At 41.2% G+C, this 17,127-nt stretch overlaps 1 protein-coding gene across 7 annotated transcripts in view; it reads right to left on the bottom strand.

Annotated features, from left to right (window-relative positions):
* GRIA4 (glutamate ionotropic receptor AMPA type subunit 4) overlaps nt 1-17,127 on the bottom strand; it is a 216,534-nt gene that overhangs the window by 20,783 nt on the left and 178,624 nt on the right. For all 7 annotated transcript variants that reach the window (XR_004426417.1, XM_033146202.1, XM_033146203.1 and 4 more), the window contains exons 10-13: nt 14,781-14,987; nt 11,276-11,646; nt 8,681-8,879; nt 6,105-6,352 (exon numbers count right to left, since the gene is read on the bottom strand). Coding sequence is in view for 6 of the 7 variants with exons in the window: in XM_033146202.1 (XP_033002093.1) it covers nt 6,105-6,352; nt 8,681-8,879; nt 11,276-11,646; nt 14,781-14,987 (1,025 nt within the window). In the remaining variant the exon portion in view is untranslated. The remainder of the gene's footprint in view (nt 1-6,104; nt 6,353-8,680; nt 8,880-11,275; nt 11,647-14,780; nt 14,988-17,127) is intronic.

Genomic DNA, 17,127 nt, shown 5'->3' with positions numbered 1-17,127 from the left:
TGAAGTTCTCTTTCTCCCCCATTTATCCGCACGATGTTATCATAGCGTAAAATTTTATTACAGCTGAGTATATTTTTGGAAAGTGAGCCCTTGTGGGGGGGAATCTCCAAACAAAGGAAATTCTCAAATTCAGTTTAGTTTCTCATGGAAAAATTTCCGAATTGGGCAATAGTGCACTCAAAAGCATTGAAAGAAGCTGGCTCGTATTATTTGTTCTACTGCATTGTTTTAAACATGAGCTTTAATAATTTCAATCTGGGTTGGATTGCATTGAATTATTATAATAATAATATGGTATTTTCTCTGTGTTCAGTCACTGCTATTATAAACTGCTTTGTGATGAGAGAGGCTTGGAGAAATAAAGGAACGAAGAAAGAAAGCCTGGGCCACTTGAAGGAAGAAAAACAATATCATAATTGAATTTGGAGCTTACATACAGAAAAGACAGCAGCAGAAACAGAGGTCCCGGGCCAAACTATTTTATATTACCATAGAAGACCGGAAGTTATGGACCTTCTGCAACTTTCAGCTGCTGCTTTAAGGATTACGGGTTTGAGTTGTTTTATTTTATTTTATTTGTTTATTTAATTAAATTTACATACGGTCCTTCATCTGAGGATCATAGGGTGGTTTACAGCATAAAAATACGAAATGAGAACAATTCAGGAAACACAGAGTTTTTTGGATGGGATGGACTTGCCCTTAGCACAGCAGGACCAAGTGGCTGAGGAGCTGATGCCTCTCTCTATCTAGAGACAAATAGCCTGGACACAGTCCAGTTTTCACTAGGTTGAGTGAATAAACTACTTTGGGGGAATCTTCTAATAAACTCAAGGGACAGGGGTGGCGCTGTGGTCTAAACCACAGAGCCTAGGGCTTGCCGATTGGAAGGTCGGCAGTTCGAATCCCCTCAACGGGGTGAGCTCCCGTTGTTCGGTCCCAGCTCCTGCCCACCTAGCAGTTCGAAAGCATATCAAAGTGCAAGTAGATAAATAGGTACCGCTCCGGCGGGAAGGTGCATGTTTCTGTGCGCTGCTCTGGTTCACCAGAAGCGGCTTAGTCATGCTGGCCACATGACCTGGAAGCTGTATGCTGGCTTCCTCGGCCAATAAAGCGAGATGAGCGCCGCAACCCCAGAGTCGTCTGCGACTGGATCTAATGGTCAGGGGTCCCTTTACCTTTACATTTACCTCTAATAACCTGAAAGCACAGTTCAATCTCCTAGGTAGTTTTTGTTCTTCCCTTCCAAAACACATAGACTGACCATGCGTTAAGCCAGCAAGGGGCTAAGCAAGGACTTTTGCCCCTTAAAGCCACAATGGAGGAATAGAAATGGATAAGGAAGGCCAGCCTTCTCTAATCCCCCTTAGGTTGTACCAGTGATACAACTCTACCTATTTCTAATAACTTCCAACTCAGTGCTATTTACCAAAAGGAGCTTTGTTAAATTATAGATATTCCCTGAAGACTGACAGCAACGAACAAGGAACAGCATTAAAGTTTCAGCTACATGGAGCTAAATAAACCCTTTGAGAACAGCTACTGTATATTACCAAGACAAGAGATGATTGTTCGGGGAGATTTGCTCCCTCAAACAAATAGCAGGAATATTGTTTAACAGCAACCTCCACTGGGTGCTCATTGCTTGAACTAGAAGGGTACAGAGCCAAACGGTTGATTGCTTTCTAGCTAGGTTTAAGTGTTTGCTACTGTTATTTATTAATTAAATCAATTGCACCCTGCCTCTTCCTTCCAAAAAAATATTAAAATCATAAACAATACCAAAGTCAGACTCAGCCATACGCTTGAGCATGACATTCTGAGAACAATTCTTCCTTCCTTCCCACCCAATCTAATAAGCGACTCTCTCTTTCCTCATATTAGAGTACAAGAATTCTTTTGCAGTCATTTAGCAAAAGCAGAAGTATAATTGCTCCCGCTTGGCCTGAAAGTGGTTAGGGATACCGCCGACTTTCTCTCCCTAATGCAATTTCCTGTTCCTGTGATTTTCTGTTCCTAATGCAAAACCTACATTGTCAGGTATGCAAAATCAAATACCCAGAGTGCAGTAGTTAATGAAATAATTCCACATGCTGAACAACTTCTGCTTTCTCCCACACCTGTGCACACTCCACACCATCCCCAAATCTGCTCTGGAGGATTGGGGAACACCCAGAACAATTTTAGGGGGCGCATGGAGACGAAAAGAGGGGAGGAAAGTCCCATTACACAAGTGGAAGTTGTTCCCAAATTGCAAGGAGGTATTTGTACTAAACTGAATACACAATGGAGAGTGGATGAAAAATATGTTGTAAACCAATTGTGAATAATGATATTGTTATGCAGCAGTAAGTGGGGACGATGCTCTGAGTTTCTTCCAATTCTTGGGATTTTGTATCTGTTGGGGTAGAACGTCTGAGAGCAAGTTTGCCAAACCGGTTCCTTTATTTAAGTAAATACTTTGGCTAGCTAGTTAAGCACCATTATCAGCATAACCAAAGGAGTTGATCTGTGCCATAGAACAAGTGGGAGAGCCTCCCCTGCCCATCTAGCTACTAGGTAGGACAACAAAAGCCACTGTAGTGTGAGCTTGAAGCAGGGTGGAAGCTGAATACACAGAGACATGATTGTTCTGTGCTGGACCCAAAGCTGTGACAAATGGAGAAGCAAGATCGGTTGGGGTGTTAATACTGGGAGCCCCTCCATTTTATGCTCAGGTTGTATATGTGTGCAAATAAAACCATTTTTCCGAACGACACAACAGTCTCTGCTGACCTTCATTCCAAGGAAACCAAAGCTGAGGAAGCATCAGGAACTCCTGGATTAACTCACCGCTCAGAGATCTGGGTGGAATGAATGTGACCTGCAACAATGATAAGGGTCTGAATTACACCACCCCCTTTTTGGGGAGGGATGAAGTTATTCAAATACTTATTGCCATTGTTCAAGGAAACAGAAAGATCTTCAGAAATAAAGGGGCAGGCTTCCCACTTCACTAAGAATGGTTGAGATGCTCCTTTTATGGTCACCTTTTGTCCTAAAAATTATTCTCCTCCTCCTTTGTCTCACAAGTTGACAAATGATCCACATGTAAAATCGTTGCAATTATCATAACCGATTGGCACTGGCTAAAGAGCTGCAAAACAAGTTATAGAGGGCACCAAATTAGAGGCAGAGAGAATAATTACTACAGTGGGATGGGGAAGCTGAGAGTTTAGGGCAAAGAACCACACCATGTCCAATGGAATGGCTGGCTCAGTTTAAAAACATGCAATCAGTTGGCACCTCTTAGAACTATGGAGAATGCTATCCTGAAATCCAAACTGCAAGCTAAACTACACACCCCTTGTTCATTGGTAGCATAGTTTCATTGCTTTGCATGGCACGGGACAACTATTTAGAACAAAACAAAACAAACAAAAAACAAAACAAAAGCCTTGCACTTAAACACTAACAACTCATTAGTGGTTCCTAGCATGTGTATTCAAATGTCACTCTTCCATTAACAAGATTAGTTCTGACTCCTAGCTGCTGAAAAACCTGTATTTTATGTTTCCCTCTCATGTTCCATCATCTTAAGCCATCGTTTTAAGCTTTCTCAAAGTCCAGCAGATTCACCATCCTCCCAAACACTCCTGCAAGATCTTGTCCCTCATATTATCAGATATGGTGTTGTTGATGATCGTAGCTACGCATGGAATCCATCCATGAAATTGAATGAGAAGGTCAAGGAGTAGCAGCAAAAACAAATGTTTGTGCCCCCAAAGCAATGAAAAAGTGTCATTTAAAAGCCCTCCTCAACACCATCCCTAATCTGATTTGCCCTATCTCTTTGAACTAAAATAATTTAGAGATGGTCTGCTCCCAGACTCTCCAGCAGCTCATCTAGATGGGCTCCTACACACTGAGCTTCCTCCAAAATAACTGAGGTCACACAAGGACTTGTTGCTAGCCTGTGTGCAAACATTACTATTCTGATGCAGCCAGTGGCTTTCACTCTATTGCCACAAAAGCCTGACTTCTGGTTTTCCTAGTATCAGCAAACTGGAAGCGGGAAGGAAAAACTGAACTATAATGTGGCCCTAAAAGGCTAGTCAGAAACAGAAAGCATTCCCGCCCCCCTTGTGCCATTAAATTGTTAAATTCGTAGTTGTGTAGTGGAAGGGGAGGCCAGTTATGGATGGGGTTTCTTTGCTGTGTCATTGTATTGTGAGTGGAACAGTGTTTGTATATGGCATTGCAATGTATATTGCAATGTAGCCGAAGCAAAATTCCAAGTATGTTGGAAAATGTACTTGGCCAAAAAATTATTCCTATCCTATCCTATCCTATCCTATCCTATCCTATCCTATTTTCCACAGTACTTTCTTCCCCATTTGCTGACATGGATGGACCACAATGGAAACAAATGACTAATTATCAGTTGAACAACACAAGGCTACAGAGTTGGGAAATAACAGGAATCAGGAAGGGGTTCAAAAAGAAACCCATTCCCCTGCTCAAGTGTAATGAAGGCAACTATAAGTGTCAATAGATATTAGTGATGTATGAGCTCACCACAGCCTGGGAAAATGAGCCAAGCTATTTCCCCCAAAACTGGGAAATAGCTTGGGCTTATTTTCAAGCCAAGTCGAATTCAGAAATAAACTGCCCACAAACCAACACCCATCCCACCTAGTGATCCAACACTTCTCTCCAGCCATCTCTGTTTGCTCCTTCCAGAATGCCATTACTTCCTTCCTCCTACCTCCTTACTTCCTCCTACCTCCTTACTTGCAGAAGCATGATGCCACCACCAGAGCACCATTACATTAGCCCATTGTTTTGAGAAGCCGGAGTGAATTTGGAGATGGATGGAGAGACCTCTCTCTTTACTTCGCTGGTGCACGTCATGACCCTAAGTAGCATACCAGGTCACAAGGATTCCACAGGAAACACAATGTTCCCAATTTTCCCAGTAGCCCTTGGTGAAACTAGGGGCTTCTTAAAGCCAGATGATTTGCAGCAGCACAGCAGCTGCTAGAGAGGAAATCTGGGCATTTTGTGGACACATCCGTCATTTTACCTTTTTCCTTACTTGGCCTTCCCCAGTCTGTAATCCTCCAGGTGTTTTGGAGACACAATGTAAAACGAGGCATTTGGATTTTTCATTCGAACTAAATGGTAACCCTAAACTGTGCAAAGCTGTCACTGTTTTGAGAATTCAAAAGGATTTATGAGTTATTCCATCATCAGCACACATCAACACAACTTGGGAATCAAACTGATTTGTTGGGGGGGGGAAATACATTTGCTTCTTTGTATGTAAAAGCGAAGACATGCAGGAGAATCCCATGCATGTTTATTCATAATGAAGTCTCCTATTTTCCAGTGGGGCTTACTCCCAGGTTGGTGCACATGGTATTCCCATCTAAAGTTGCAGTCTAGTTTTCACTTACTTGCGAGTAAGCCAAATCAAACCCATTGGGACTTACTTCTGAGTTAAAAACACACAGAATTGCACTGTATGATGCTTTAAGTTCATACGGTGTAATTTTGCATCCTAGTTCGAAAAAGTTTATTTTAAAAATTGTGCCTTTGAAGTCTGTAATAAAGCTGGCAATAAAAATGGCAAGGTTTTAAAACATTTTATGCACAAAAATACACTTTAACGAAGGACTCACTGAGGCTGTTTTTGTCTCGGTAATACTGTCCTTTTGAGATCATGGCGGGACAAGGAGATTCTCACCTAATGTTTGGCCACCCAAAATATGAAAGGCTAAGCTACTCGGTGATATCATGTAATTCAGTAAAATAAAAAACCTGTTGAGCCTGAATAGCATTTGGAGCTGCATTTTGTCTTGAGGAAAACTTGGAAGCAGTGTCTGACCAGTTTGTTTTTTATATGGCCTTGATAGATACACACCAATTGTGACTATTCGGTGGACTATGTTATTCGTACAACCGTTACCTCCTTGTCGATCGAAAATGTGAAATGGGAAAAGGAAGAAAAAAAAAGAACATACCATGTCCACAGAACAACACAAAAAGAACTAGATCAGGGGCATCAGGGAAGGTGGAATACTATAACAACACATCTTATATTGTTATACTATTCCACCCACCTTAATGAAGAACCCTTTGGTGTGGCTACGCCATAGCCTTTCGAATCCAGATTTCCTCCCACTTTCATGGTGTCACATGGCTTGCGCTGCTCAATGTATTCATTCATGGTGGACTCCAGGAGGAAGGCAAACTTGCCCTTGGACTTGCGAACACGGGCAACTCCCTCAGCCGTAGTCCTAGCGAACACGGACGGGTCTGTTGTGCTCATGTACGCCCACATCTTTTCATACACTGCTATTTTAGATCTCTGAAGGAAATTAAAAGGAGATTAGATGAAGCAAAGGGACGAGGTCGCCACAGAAACAGGTCACAATGCATAATGTATCAGGAGTCAGGTGTTTTTTTATCACTCCATGGGGGGGGGGGTGAGATACCTTTTGAAAGCATTAGAGTCATTCATAGGAAGATACTGCAGTCCTGGCATTGCTTACCGCTGCACATGCTCGTAAGTTTTATGTGCAGCCATGTTAAAATCATTTCCAGGCAGAGTCCGCGACAAGCAGAAGGAATTATCTGAGGGTTGCACTAATCAGGTGTCAGAATGACTGGCAGGAAATGTAATGATTGCTAAGTGTAATCTTTTGTGCAGGTTGGTTCGATGCAAGCAACAAAATCTTGGCTACACACAGGGCTGTGCAAAGAAAAGTTGCACAGACTGTTGCTGTGTGTACAGCCTGTGCATTTTCCCCATGGAATGGTCCCATCCTGTGCAAATAGCTACCTCTGGATCATTCATAGAGGTGGCCATTTGGCACCACATGGGAGCATGAAATCCACCCAAAGTAACTCTTACTCATGCTATCTAAAGGCCAATTCTGCTATTCATCAGCCCTGCTAGACCTGCTAATAAAGGGAAAAGGCCAGGAAACAGCTGAATAGCACCAACGTAGTCAGTTAATAGCTAAATATCCATTTCCTATGGTAAGATGCAAGCCTGAAATACTTGCTTGACAGACCTGCCTTGAATAGATTTGCCAAAGGCCTGTCTATGACCATTACCTATTAACTGTCTGTTGCCCATTTATCTCCCTAGTGAACGAAAGGCAAAAATAAACTCAGAATCTGCACTAAGGCAAAAAGTCACTAGTGCAGTAGAAATAACTAAATTCACAAGGCACGCACATGGCAGAATAGGTGCATATGCTGAGTAAGAGGGAAAAAAAATCACACCAGTGAGAAAACATGGCGTGGTTCACCTGGAAGTTTTTATGTAGGTCTGAGGAGCACCTGTTTAGACATATCCTTGTTTTAAGAGGCTTAGCTTTTGAGAATGGCTGATCTGCCTACAGCTCCCCTTCTTGGCTAGAGCTGGGTTATGGCACACACAATGAATCACCAACAGGCATCCTTTGAGTTTCACATTCAAACCCCACTGCAGGCTCAAGTCCTGGCATCCAGTGTGGAGCATGTCCCAAGGCCTTTTTCCATTCCTCTGTAAGTATAACAGGGCTCAAAGAGGACACCCCTCTAGAAGCTCCCTTAAGGGTTGTGTCAAACAGCTGAAACATGCATTGTCTAGTGGTTCTTATAAAGTTTCATTGAACTATGTTCTATTCATATTTAGGACAGAAAGCCAAGGGTAAAAGTGATGGAGGACACAATTTAAAGTACTATTATACCACTTTAACAGTCATGGAGAATCATGGGGACTATAGTTCATTCTGGGAATTGTGGTTCTGTGAGGTCAGCACCCCAAATAAACTACAGTTCCCAGGATTCTCTAGGACCTTTAAAATGGTACAATAGTGTTTTAAATGTATGTTTTAAATGTATGTTTTAAATGGTGTGGGTGGAGTCTAAGAAATTTAACCACTTGCTTAACTGTCCTATCAAAAGCTGGGCTGTTTCCAATGTTTAAGGGTCTATATTTAATGGCAATGAACACAATCCTGTCCAAGTTAAACACTTTCAAGTCTCCATGGCCAAGCATATAGTGGCATCAGTGGGACATAAGAGTCCTCAATTACACCCAGTAATTTCTGTTTCCAAGCTTCTAGAAAAGGGTACATTTTACATTTCTTTAGCAGAAAAACAAAATTAAAGTACGGTGATGTGAATAGAAAGCTTGACAAGATGAATGTGGTTAGGCAAATGACTGGAACAATATCTCTTATAGTTACAGACTTATAAAGCATCCCTTTTGCTTCATTCCAGTGCCTGGAATTACATTATTATGCATCTTTTCACCAAAGGGCGCCTTCAGAAAACCCGTAAGCAAGAGTGAACCTGAAAGAGCCCTTAGAATCATCATATATACTCAGCACTCCCTTTCGTCTCCTTGCTGTGGTTTGCAATCAGCTAGCAGAGCAATGTTATCTTAATTACCTCTGCCTCTACAGTCCCTAAGGGTAGTTCCTAGCTTGACATGTCAAGATCAATATATTTGCCACAAATTAAAATGATTGCAAATGCCAACAAGTGGCACTGGAGTTTTAAAAAAAACGTAATGTCAATATTGTAGGAGCTACAAGACCACAAATCAGATTTTCCATAATGCATCATTATTCCGACTGCGTTCCAAACGCTTCCCAGGTACAGCAATGGAAACCAGAACCTAGTAGGCATACCAACTTACTCTGAAGAATTCTTTCGTTGACCCAGAGTCCAGTGTCCCATATGCAATTTCAGTTTGTTTGGCAAGGTCTTCTGCGCTTTCTATGGGCGAGACCATTCGCTCAACAGTCAAGAAAGCCGCAAGATTAGCAGTATATGATGAAATAATGATGAGTGTGAAGAACCACCACACACCTCCAACTATGCGACCTGAGAGGGATCTAAACATGAATAAGATAATGCATATTTTCCTATCTCTTGGCAAAGGAGAAAGAGAAAGAGAGAGAGAGAGACAGAAAGAAAGAAAGAAAGAAAGAAAGACAGTGAGAGACACCATTATTACAGGAAATTTATTCGCCAAGCAGCAGGAACTGGGACTGAAACGTAACAGGACCAAAGTTCTGTTTAACCAAGCTTCTCCGGCGCTCAAACCAGGATACAGTGTAGCATATAAATAGAAATGCAATATACCTCTGAGTTTTAATTATATTTCTCAAATGAGAAAGCAGCTGCTACAGCGGCTGGAGTTCAGTGGTTTTCAAACTGCATTCAGGGGAATAACAAGGCTCCTTGCAAGTCTAGGAGTGAAAATATCATTCGCTGAAGGAAAGCTTCTTTGAAAGACAGTTTGCCCACCACGACTGATCTTCCTCTCAGTAAGGGGGGGGGGGTGCTGAATGGTTTGCAGGACACATTCTCAGTTAGTGAGCCTCAAAATACCCAGCTGTACATGGTCTGAGATGGAAGCCTAAGCACCGTGCCAGGGTTCTTGGACAGAGAGGTCTGTAGAAAGGACTGAGTGAAGGTTGGAAGTTTTTAAAACAGATAGGCTTACATTACCTTCTGTATTCCAGGAACATATTCCTGCATACTTAGCAAGGTATACTTAAAAAGAATCCAGTGTGCTCTGCATTTGTTAGGACATCATATGAAAGAATTCAGAACAAAGATGACTGCCACCTCTAAGCAAATTATAGACAATATGTATCCAGTTGGATAGCCATCAGGAAGAACTCTTTGGATTTTCATGGCAAAACTGACCATCTTTGAAAACTGTTTACACCGCAGTACTAGATATAAACCCTTCAACTCCATTAACATTATAAAGTCTAGACTTTATAGACACCCAAACAGACACACCGCTATCTGTTGCCAGGTTTGCCTAGAAATGAATGAGAACAGTCCTTATTCAGAGAAAGTCAGTGATGTTTAAGTCCTATTGAAATAAGAAACCGATTGGGACTCCTTTCAGGCAGTGTCTTGGGTCTGGGACCCTGAGAAAAATAGCAAAATGGCCTTGCTTGTCAAATAAGTTGTATGCACGTTTGACAAATAATACTCCACTATTGAAAAAAATATATGGACATTTTAACACAAAAACAGAAACTCACTCAGATGCAGTCCAGGCCTCATGAAATCCCTAGTTTCAGCAGGACTAACGTCCAACATACATCCTCTGTATGGAGGTTTCGATATTGATTTCTGTACAGCATGGTTGCACCCTAAATTCTGATTCTCTAATTTACGTTCCACCTGCTGCATTTTCCATATTATCTTAGGTAGTCGGAAGAAATAATTTAAAACCACGCAGCTGTTTGAAGAATGCCTGCATTTGAGCAAGGCCAAGGGTGGACATGTGGAATGCCTAATGTTTATGCAACCCGATAGTCGTGAGATGGATGGGGAGGGATGTTGGAGATAAGCAGGAGGGGCTGCTGTCGAGGCAATGGAAAAGAGGCTACTTCAAAGGTACCCTGATAGTCTAGGAATGTAGCTGTTGATAAGTGTGCATGGTCAATCTGTGTGTGCTATGACAAAAATGTAACCAGTTAGCTTAAAGTTCTTTGTTTGAGAAGATGTGTTAGAATTTTTTTGTACTACGCCCTGGACATCTCTTGCTCCCACCCTACTTGGTGGGCGAGGGATCCTACTGCAGCAGTGAAATAAAGATTTCCCACAACAGTAGCATTTTGGCTCAAGAAATGTAAAAAAACAGAGCAACTGAAATGCACTGGGAACACTGGGGAAGCATTTTCATATTGTCTTCGTATAATGCAGAGGCTGCTGGCCTCATCCCAAACCAGAGCTGGCCAATGCCTGTGTTTTGGGGGTACCCACTCTGCTTTCCATACGGGTCTGGTTGCCAGAACACACAAACTACAAGCTCCCGAGTGATCATATGCTATAATAAGTTTGATGTTACCTAGTTGTAAGGGTTTTCCAGCTGTGGCGCACCTACGCATAACATTACATACTAACGTGCAAATTTACAAACTTTCTTATTATATTCCAAATCTAAAATAGAGATGCAGCATAAAAGGTAGACTATCCATTACAATCCTTCCCCCCTACCAATCCAGGAGTTAGCACAATCCCTGCTTTGGAAAAATAAAATGAATACCCGTGAAACTTTAAAAACTACAAGAACCTGAAACATACGAAAGGTTTAAAATCATTCAATATGCCTGTCTGATTTGAAAGGGAGACAATTACTCAGAACACGTTAATGAACAGAAGAATCAATTTTAAAACAGCAGCAAGCAAGTGGCTGTCTTTTGTGTACTGTGTTCTCACCACTGATAATAAAATATACATTTTAAAAAACAGAGATACCAACCTGGGAGAAATATCACATCCTTGCTGCATGAAGGCACCCAGGGAAAACCACAGGCTGTTGAAGATGCCAAATTCATTGGGAGGCTGGTCACTGGGCCCTTCTTTGCCATCCTCTGGTTCCTCTGTGTGCCACTCATATGGACTAAACCTGCTCACCAGGAACAGGACAACACTGACCCCAATGTAGGCAAAGACTATGCACATCCAGATCTCGTAGGCTAAGGGGTCCAGAAAGGAAAACACTCCGGGTTTAGATTTCTGAGGCTTTTTGATCATAATGGATATGCCCAGACTCATAAAGGGCTTAGAAAAATCGATAACTTCCTCTCGTACCAAAGTGATGGTCAGAGGCGCAACAGCAATCTCTGCTTTCTGCAAAGAGAAGGAGAACCCAAACAACTACAGATTAGAGAAACATGGCATGGCATAAATTGTTTTGCAATAAATGAATGCATTAGACTTTTGCCCTCTTAAAACTAAAGGCCAACATGGATACCAAAGAAAGTGAACAGGGGACTGTGCGCACACATAGACATGTGTGTATTCTTATTGCATAAATATAATTCTATAATCTATTATTAGTAGCATCAATGCATCTTTGATCATGAACCTTGAAAAGTACCTGGAGCTGAAGGAGGAAGTTGAATGAATTGCAATCTTTCTCACTTCCTCTTTCAGCTCTATGTTCTTCTCAAGGCTCAGATTAATTCTGCTAGATCCAACTTTTACACAGATCCCTTGAAAAAACTGAAGCATGTATATACACTTCCTCTCTTTCTGTTTTGGGGGGCGGGGGCCAGAAACACCTGATCCAGGGGATGAACTGGAATAGTCTGAACCTGCCTGGAAATAGAAATACCGGTAGGTCATGCCATTTGAACCGGGTTTTTTTTTTTTTTTGCTTTTCACCTGATTTTTCAAATACTCACCTCATCTTGAACTAACTTAAAGCATTGTGCTTATTTTTAACTAACCTATGGGAGGCCGGGCAGTGATCTAGCCTGTACAGCACCTCTCTGCACACTATGTACATTCCCACTGTGCTTACAAAGCACACTTGAATGTTACCTTGCTTGTGGAGCCATTTCTGTGCAGCCTGGAGTTCCATGGGGCTTTGGGTGCCATCAGCTCCGAAGAGCTTTTACAGTGTCTAGAACAGAGCTTTCCAAACTGTGTGTCGCGACACATTAGTGTGTCGGCTGCAGTGTGTAGGTGTGTTGTGCGAATGCTCTTATAAGGGATTAGTTTAACCTCCGGTTTGCTAGTAAAACTGTGTCGTGAAATGATGCATGCCTAAAAAGTGCCACACCAACATGAAAAGTTTGGAAAGCTCTGGTCTAGAAGCTAATCACCTTCACGTTAAACTTTTAAGAGTGCATGGCTCCATTAATCAGAATGAGCAGGGCTCGTTATCAGCATTTCCCATTTTGACTTAGCAATAAAGAAAATATGGATACAGTATCCAATAAAAAGGCATGGTGTAAAGTGTGGAATCTCTTGAATGCTGCCACCTGTTTCAATGGCTTAATTCACATTCTCTTTTTTCCTTCTCAAATATTCATTTTCAAGGAAGCTTAACAAAATGCAGCATAAATTACTTGAACTTCAGAGCCTCATTCTTTGTTAGACTTTGACAGAAATGGGCAATGACCTCCTTATTCATCATGGAGTGAGTGGATAACATTCCACGGCAGAAGAATGAATATTTAACCAGAGTTGACTGCTGGAGATTTTGAGAACACCTGCAAAAGGTAGCTAATTGCATTCATCACTAGAAAGTGCTTTGATGAATAAGCTCATCACGAAAGATTATAGTGTTGTGCAGATAATATTTTAGTCATCTAGATTCATCAGAAAAACAGCAAGGATCCCTTAGCTCTGCAGGACAGTGTTCTTCAGATATCTCAATTGGTAGAGCACGAGACCCCTTAATCTTTGGGTTGTGGGTTTGAGCCCCACGTTGAGCAAAAGATTCATGCATTGCAAGCGTGTTTAAAATTTCAGACATAGTCTGCATTCCTATACACAATTACACAGGAATAAGATCACAGTGGATTTTTCTTTGGAGTAAATAAGCATTGGATTGTGCTGTGTACCAATATAAAACAAAAATATATTTGAATTAAAAAAAAAACAAGCTTTGGGTATTGTTACAAGGATTTCACTGCTTGCCTCCAATTTGTGTTCGGGAGTGAACCAAAAATGGGTTTGGCTAAAGCGAAGGATTATCATGGGTTGAGGACTGTTTCAAACATGATACTGCTTTCTCATACACAGGTATATTCAAAAGTGTAAGGACATCAGATGGTAGGTTAATTGGTAGAGCATGAGACCCTTCAGGGTTGTGGGTTTGAGTCCCACGTTGGACAAAAAAAGATTTCTGCATTGCAGGGAATTGAACTACATGATGCTTGTGGTCCCTTTCAGCTCTACATTTCTATGATTCTATGATCACCTCCCAACCATCCTCAGTCACTCAGTGAACCAGCCAGTCTTCGAAGCATCTCCGGCCCTGCTCGCAAAGTTATGCTGATAAATGAAAATTCCTCTCTCCGCTTCACTCTTCCTAAACAGCAGAGGAGGGCTCCTGGCCACACAGCACAGAGATTGTTGGAATAGAGCCTTTGCTGCTGAGAGAGCTTATCAGATGAAAGAGTCTTGGCTGTCTGCTGAAACCAGAATAGGAGCATTTGAAGCTGCCTTATACATAGTCCAACCCAGTGCTGCTTTTCTGGGGGTACGCATACCCCTAAAGATTTTGTGAATCTCTGTACTTTTGTCCATTTACTGTATTTATTTTTCCTCTATTTGAACTATAAAATGGTGATTTTCTTGAGTCAAAATGAGAGTACCCCTAAACATTTTTTAAAGAAAAAAAGCACTGGGCCAACCATTGTCCACCCAGCTCATTACTGTCTACACTGATAAGCTTCAGATCGGAGTCTTTTCCAGTTCTAGAGTTGCCGGGGATTGAACTTGAGCTTTTGTATTTGAACCATGATCTCCACCAATTGAGTTGCAGTCCTGCCCAGCAATGAGAAGGTGGGGGCAGCAGAGACAGAAAATGCAGCCTTATCAGTCTGCTTTTCAGCAAACACTTTCATACCTCAGCAGTTCACTTGTAGTGTCAAGATGCATTTCCATATTTTCTAAGTGATTAAAAGGGAATGTTCACACTCACTAGTTTAAATGTTCTGAGAAATGATCCATCAACAGGGAAATTGTTTTAATGTCCCTTCCAGCATGGAAATGCAATTTTCTTTCCAAGCGAAGCATTTCCTGAACATACATGCACAGTTTATAAAAGAGGTTGTGGCGTGCCACCTGCATGTCTATCACAGCTCGGAGGTAATATTTAGATTATTCAACAGGGATTGTCAACATTCATATGTCAACATTTGCCTAGAAAAGAGCTGGACAATCGCTGGGACGTATATAACCCTACATGACAACTACACTCATAAGAAGTTGATGCAAAAGTCGGCATCAAAAATAGATATGCTTACCCCATACACCAGTTCTCCCACCATCCCATTCCAGATTTTTGTGTTTGGATCCCTTGCTCCATATTTTCCATCAGGAACAATAGCAATTTTGTACTTGAAGCCAATATGCTTTGCAATTTCTGATGCCAGGTCTACACAGTATCCTTCATACTTGTCATTCCCTTCAAACAGTTCTCTGTTTTTTTTCCACATAACATATGGGGCTTCCTACAATGAAAGAAGGAGAACTGTAAAGGATAAACATATAGCATAGCCTGTCCAAAGGTACATGTTATTTACCACCAGCTGTGTAATATTGAAAGGTCACATCAGATATTATTGAACTGATCACAAAATGGAAAAAGAAATCCATAGGAAATCTATATCTATCTATCTATCATCTATCATCTATATCTATCTATCTATCAGATTTGCAACATATGACATACAATTGTCCAGTTGAAATCCAAAACACCAATTTAGAAATTTTTTATCCTTGGGCACATAATAAGAATGACAAAATTAATGGACCAGTTACTTAAAAAATTGATTTCTTTACAGCCATATTTTAACACCTTTGTTTATATGGATAACTCATTGACTTATCTTGGAATAATTTTTCAAAAAAAGCACCCCTGCATATAGGTGCCTTTTCAATACGCTGAAGGAAGTATCAAGTACCCCTTATGATTCAATAAGCAAAACATAGCACTCACTGGGTTGGATCCAGACAGGCCTTTACATGAGTGGAAGTTGCTCTTTCTGTTCATGGAAGGCTCCAAGATCCAGCAGAGGCTCCATGGTTGAGATAGGGGAGCCCTGCCCTCCTGCACTATGTCTAATGCTGCTCTGGAGGATTGGCCAACCCTCTACAGTTTTTCAGGGAGCAAAGAGAGCTGCAGGAAGGCATAATCAGTGGAGATAGCTAACTTCTCTCCTTCCTCCGGAGCCAGCAAATACCTGCTGAGTACGTCTCTGGATCCAACCCACCCTTAGGAATGTTTTAATATTTTTATTTTATTTTCATTCCCTATAGAATCAACACAAGCAGAACTTAAAGAGAACGAAAAATAAGTAAACAAGCATGCTATTCTTTTACAGCCCTGTTGATTAAAATCAGCCCATACCAATTAATCAACCACACCTTAGCTGATTAGTGTGTAAATTTCAACCACTCTGTCCTCCATTTAAGTGAAACAAGATTGTATCCAAAGACTCAGATTCTATGTATCTGTAGATTCAAATTCTGTTCCTTGGAGATTCAGAATTCTGTTCTTTGACTTATAGTTTAATTAGCTGCAACCAATCTTCAAAACAAATGAGGTCAACCATCATAGTGCTTATTTCCCCAAGCCCCTCGTTGCTCTCCTAAAGCTGTTTCCCCCTCTTTCCTCCTAAATCTCTCTCCCCCCCCCCCGAGATCTCAAATGTTGTTGTGAGATCATTTCTCCTTCTCATGTAGCCAAGGGGGAATTCCAATTAGTGTATTAAGTCAAAAATCCAAGCACCGTGCAAAGATTAACATGGCATTTCAAAGGCACCATTTTTGAATGTAGTCTGAACATATATGCAGTTGCCTTTTATCAAGTTAGGGGAGTGGTCCATATGGAAAAGTACTGCCTGCTCTTAAAGGCTCCCCCATGTTCTCAGGCTCCAGTATGAGAGATCTTTTTTCAAGAGGGCATGTTGTTTTGTGTTGAATTTTGGAACTTCCTGAACCCAAATAATGAGTTCTAAGCAGGGATGTCTGCGAATTCCGATGACAATGAAAAAGGGAGTGGAAACTGGCAATGTTCACTGATTTATCCCATGTTCAGGATGGAAATCAATCCAGTGAATCACCGTTGCTGTTGTGGTTTGAATCCGCAGATTGATTACCCCCTCCTGCCGCCCATATGTGTTGTGCTTTCTTTGCACTGAAATGAGTGGAACATGTAAAGACAACGGGATTACATAAATTACATAATCAGTTATGTAAATTACACAAGTTATATAATTAATCGTGTAAAGTATGTAAGTTACACCATTTCCCCCAGTAGACAGCAAGGCGAATTAATGTAGTTTTTGGAAGAACATGAACTGCAGTGGAATGGAAATGATGCTGCTTGTGACAAATGCAGGGTGGAATGCGAAATTATTCATTATTATGTCCCAAGCAAACACAGAAAAGTCATTGTTACCATTATAGGCAAATTGAGAAATATTTCAGGAAGGTGGTATTTTCACCATTGAACACCTTCATTTTGACATCGTGTCAATGCCTTTTCTTTATGATTTCAATACCTTATGTAGCAGCATCCCTGCATTACTTGATGTATCAGTTCAAATATTATAGATTTCAGATTTCATTTAAAAGGGTTTGGCAGTG

The sequence above is a fragment of the Lacerta agilis genome, chromosome 4 (assembly GCF_009819535.1).
Source record: "Lacerta agilis isolate rLacAgi1 chromosome 4, rLacAgi1.pri, whole genome shotgun sequence".
Classification (NCBI taxonomy): Eukaryota; Metazoa; Chordata; class Lepidosauria; order Squamata; family Lacertidae; genus Lacerta; species Lacerta agilis.
The sequence above is the reverse complement of the archived record's forward strand: the minus strand, read 5'-3'. Positions and strand labels throughout refer to the sequence as shown.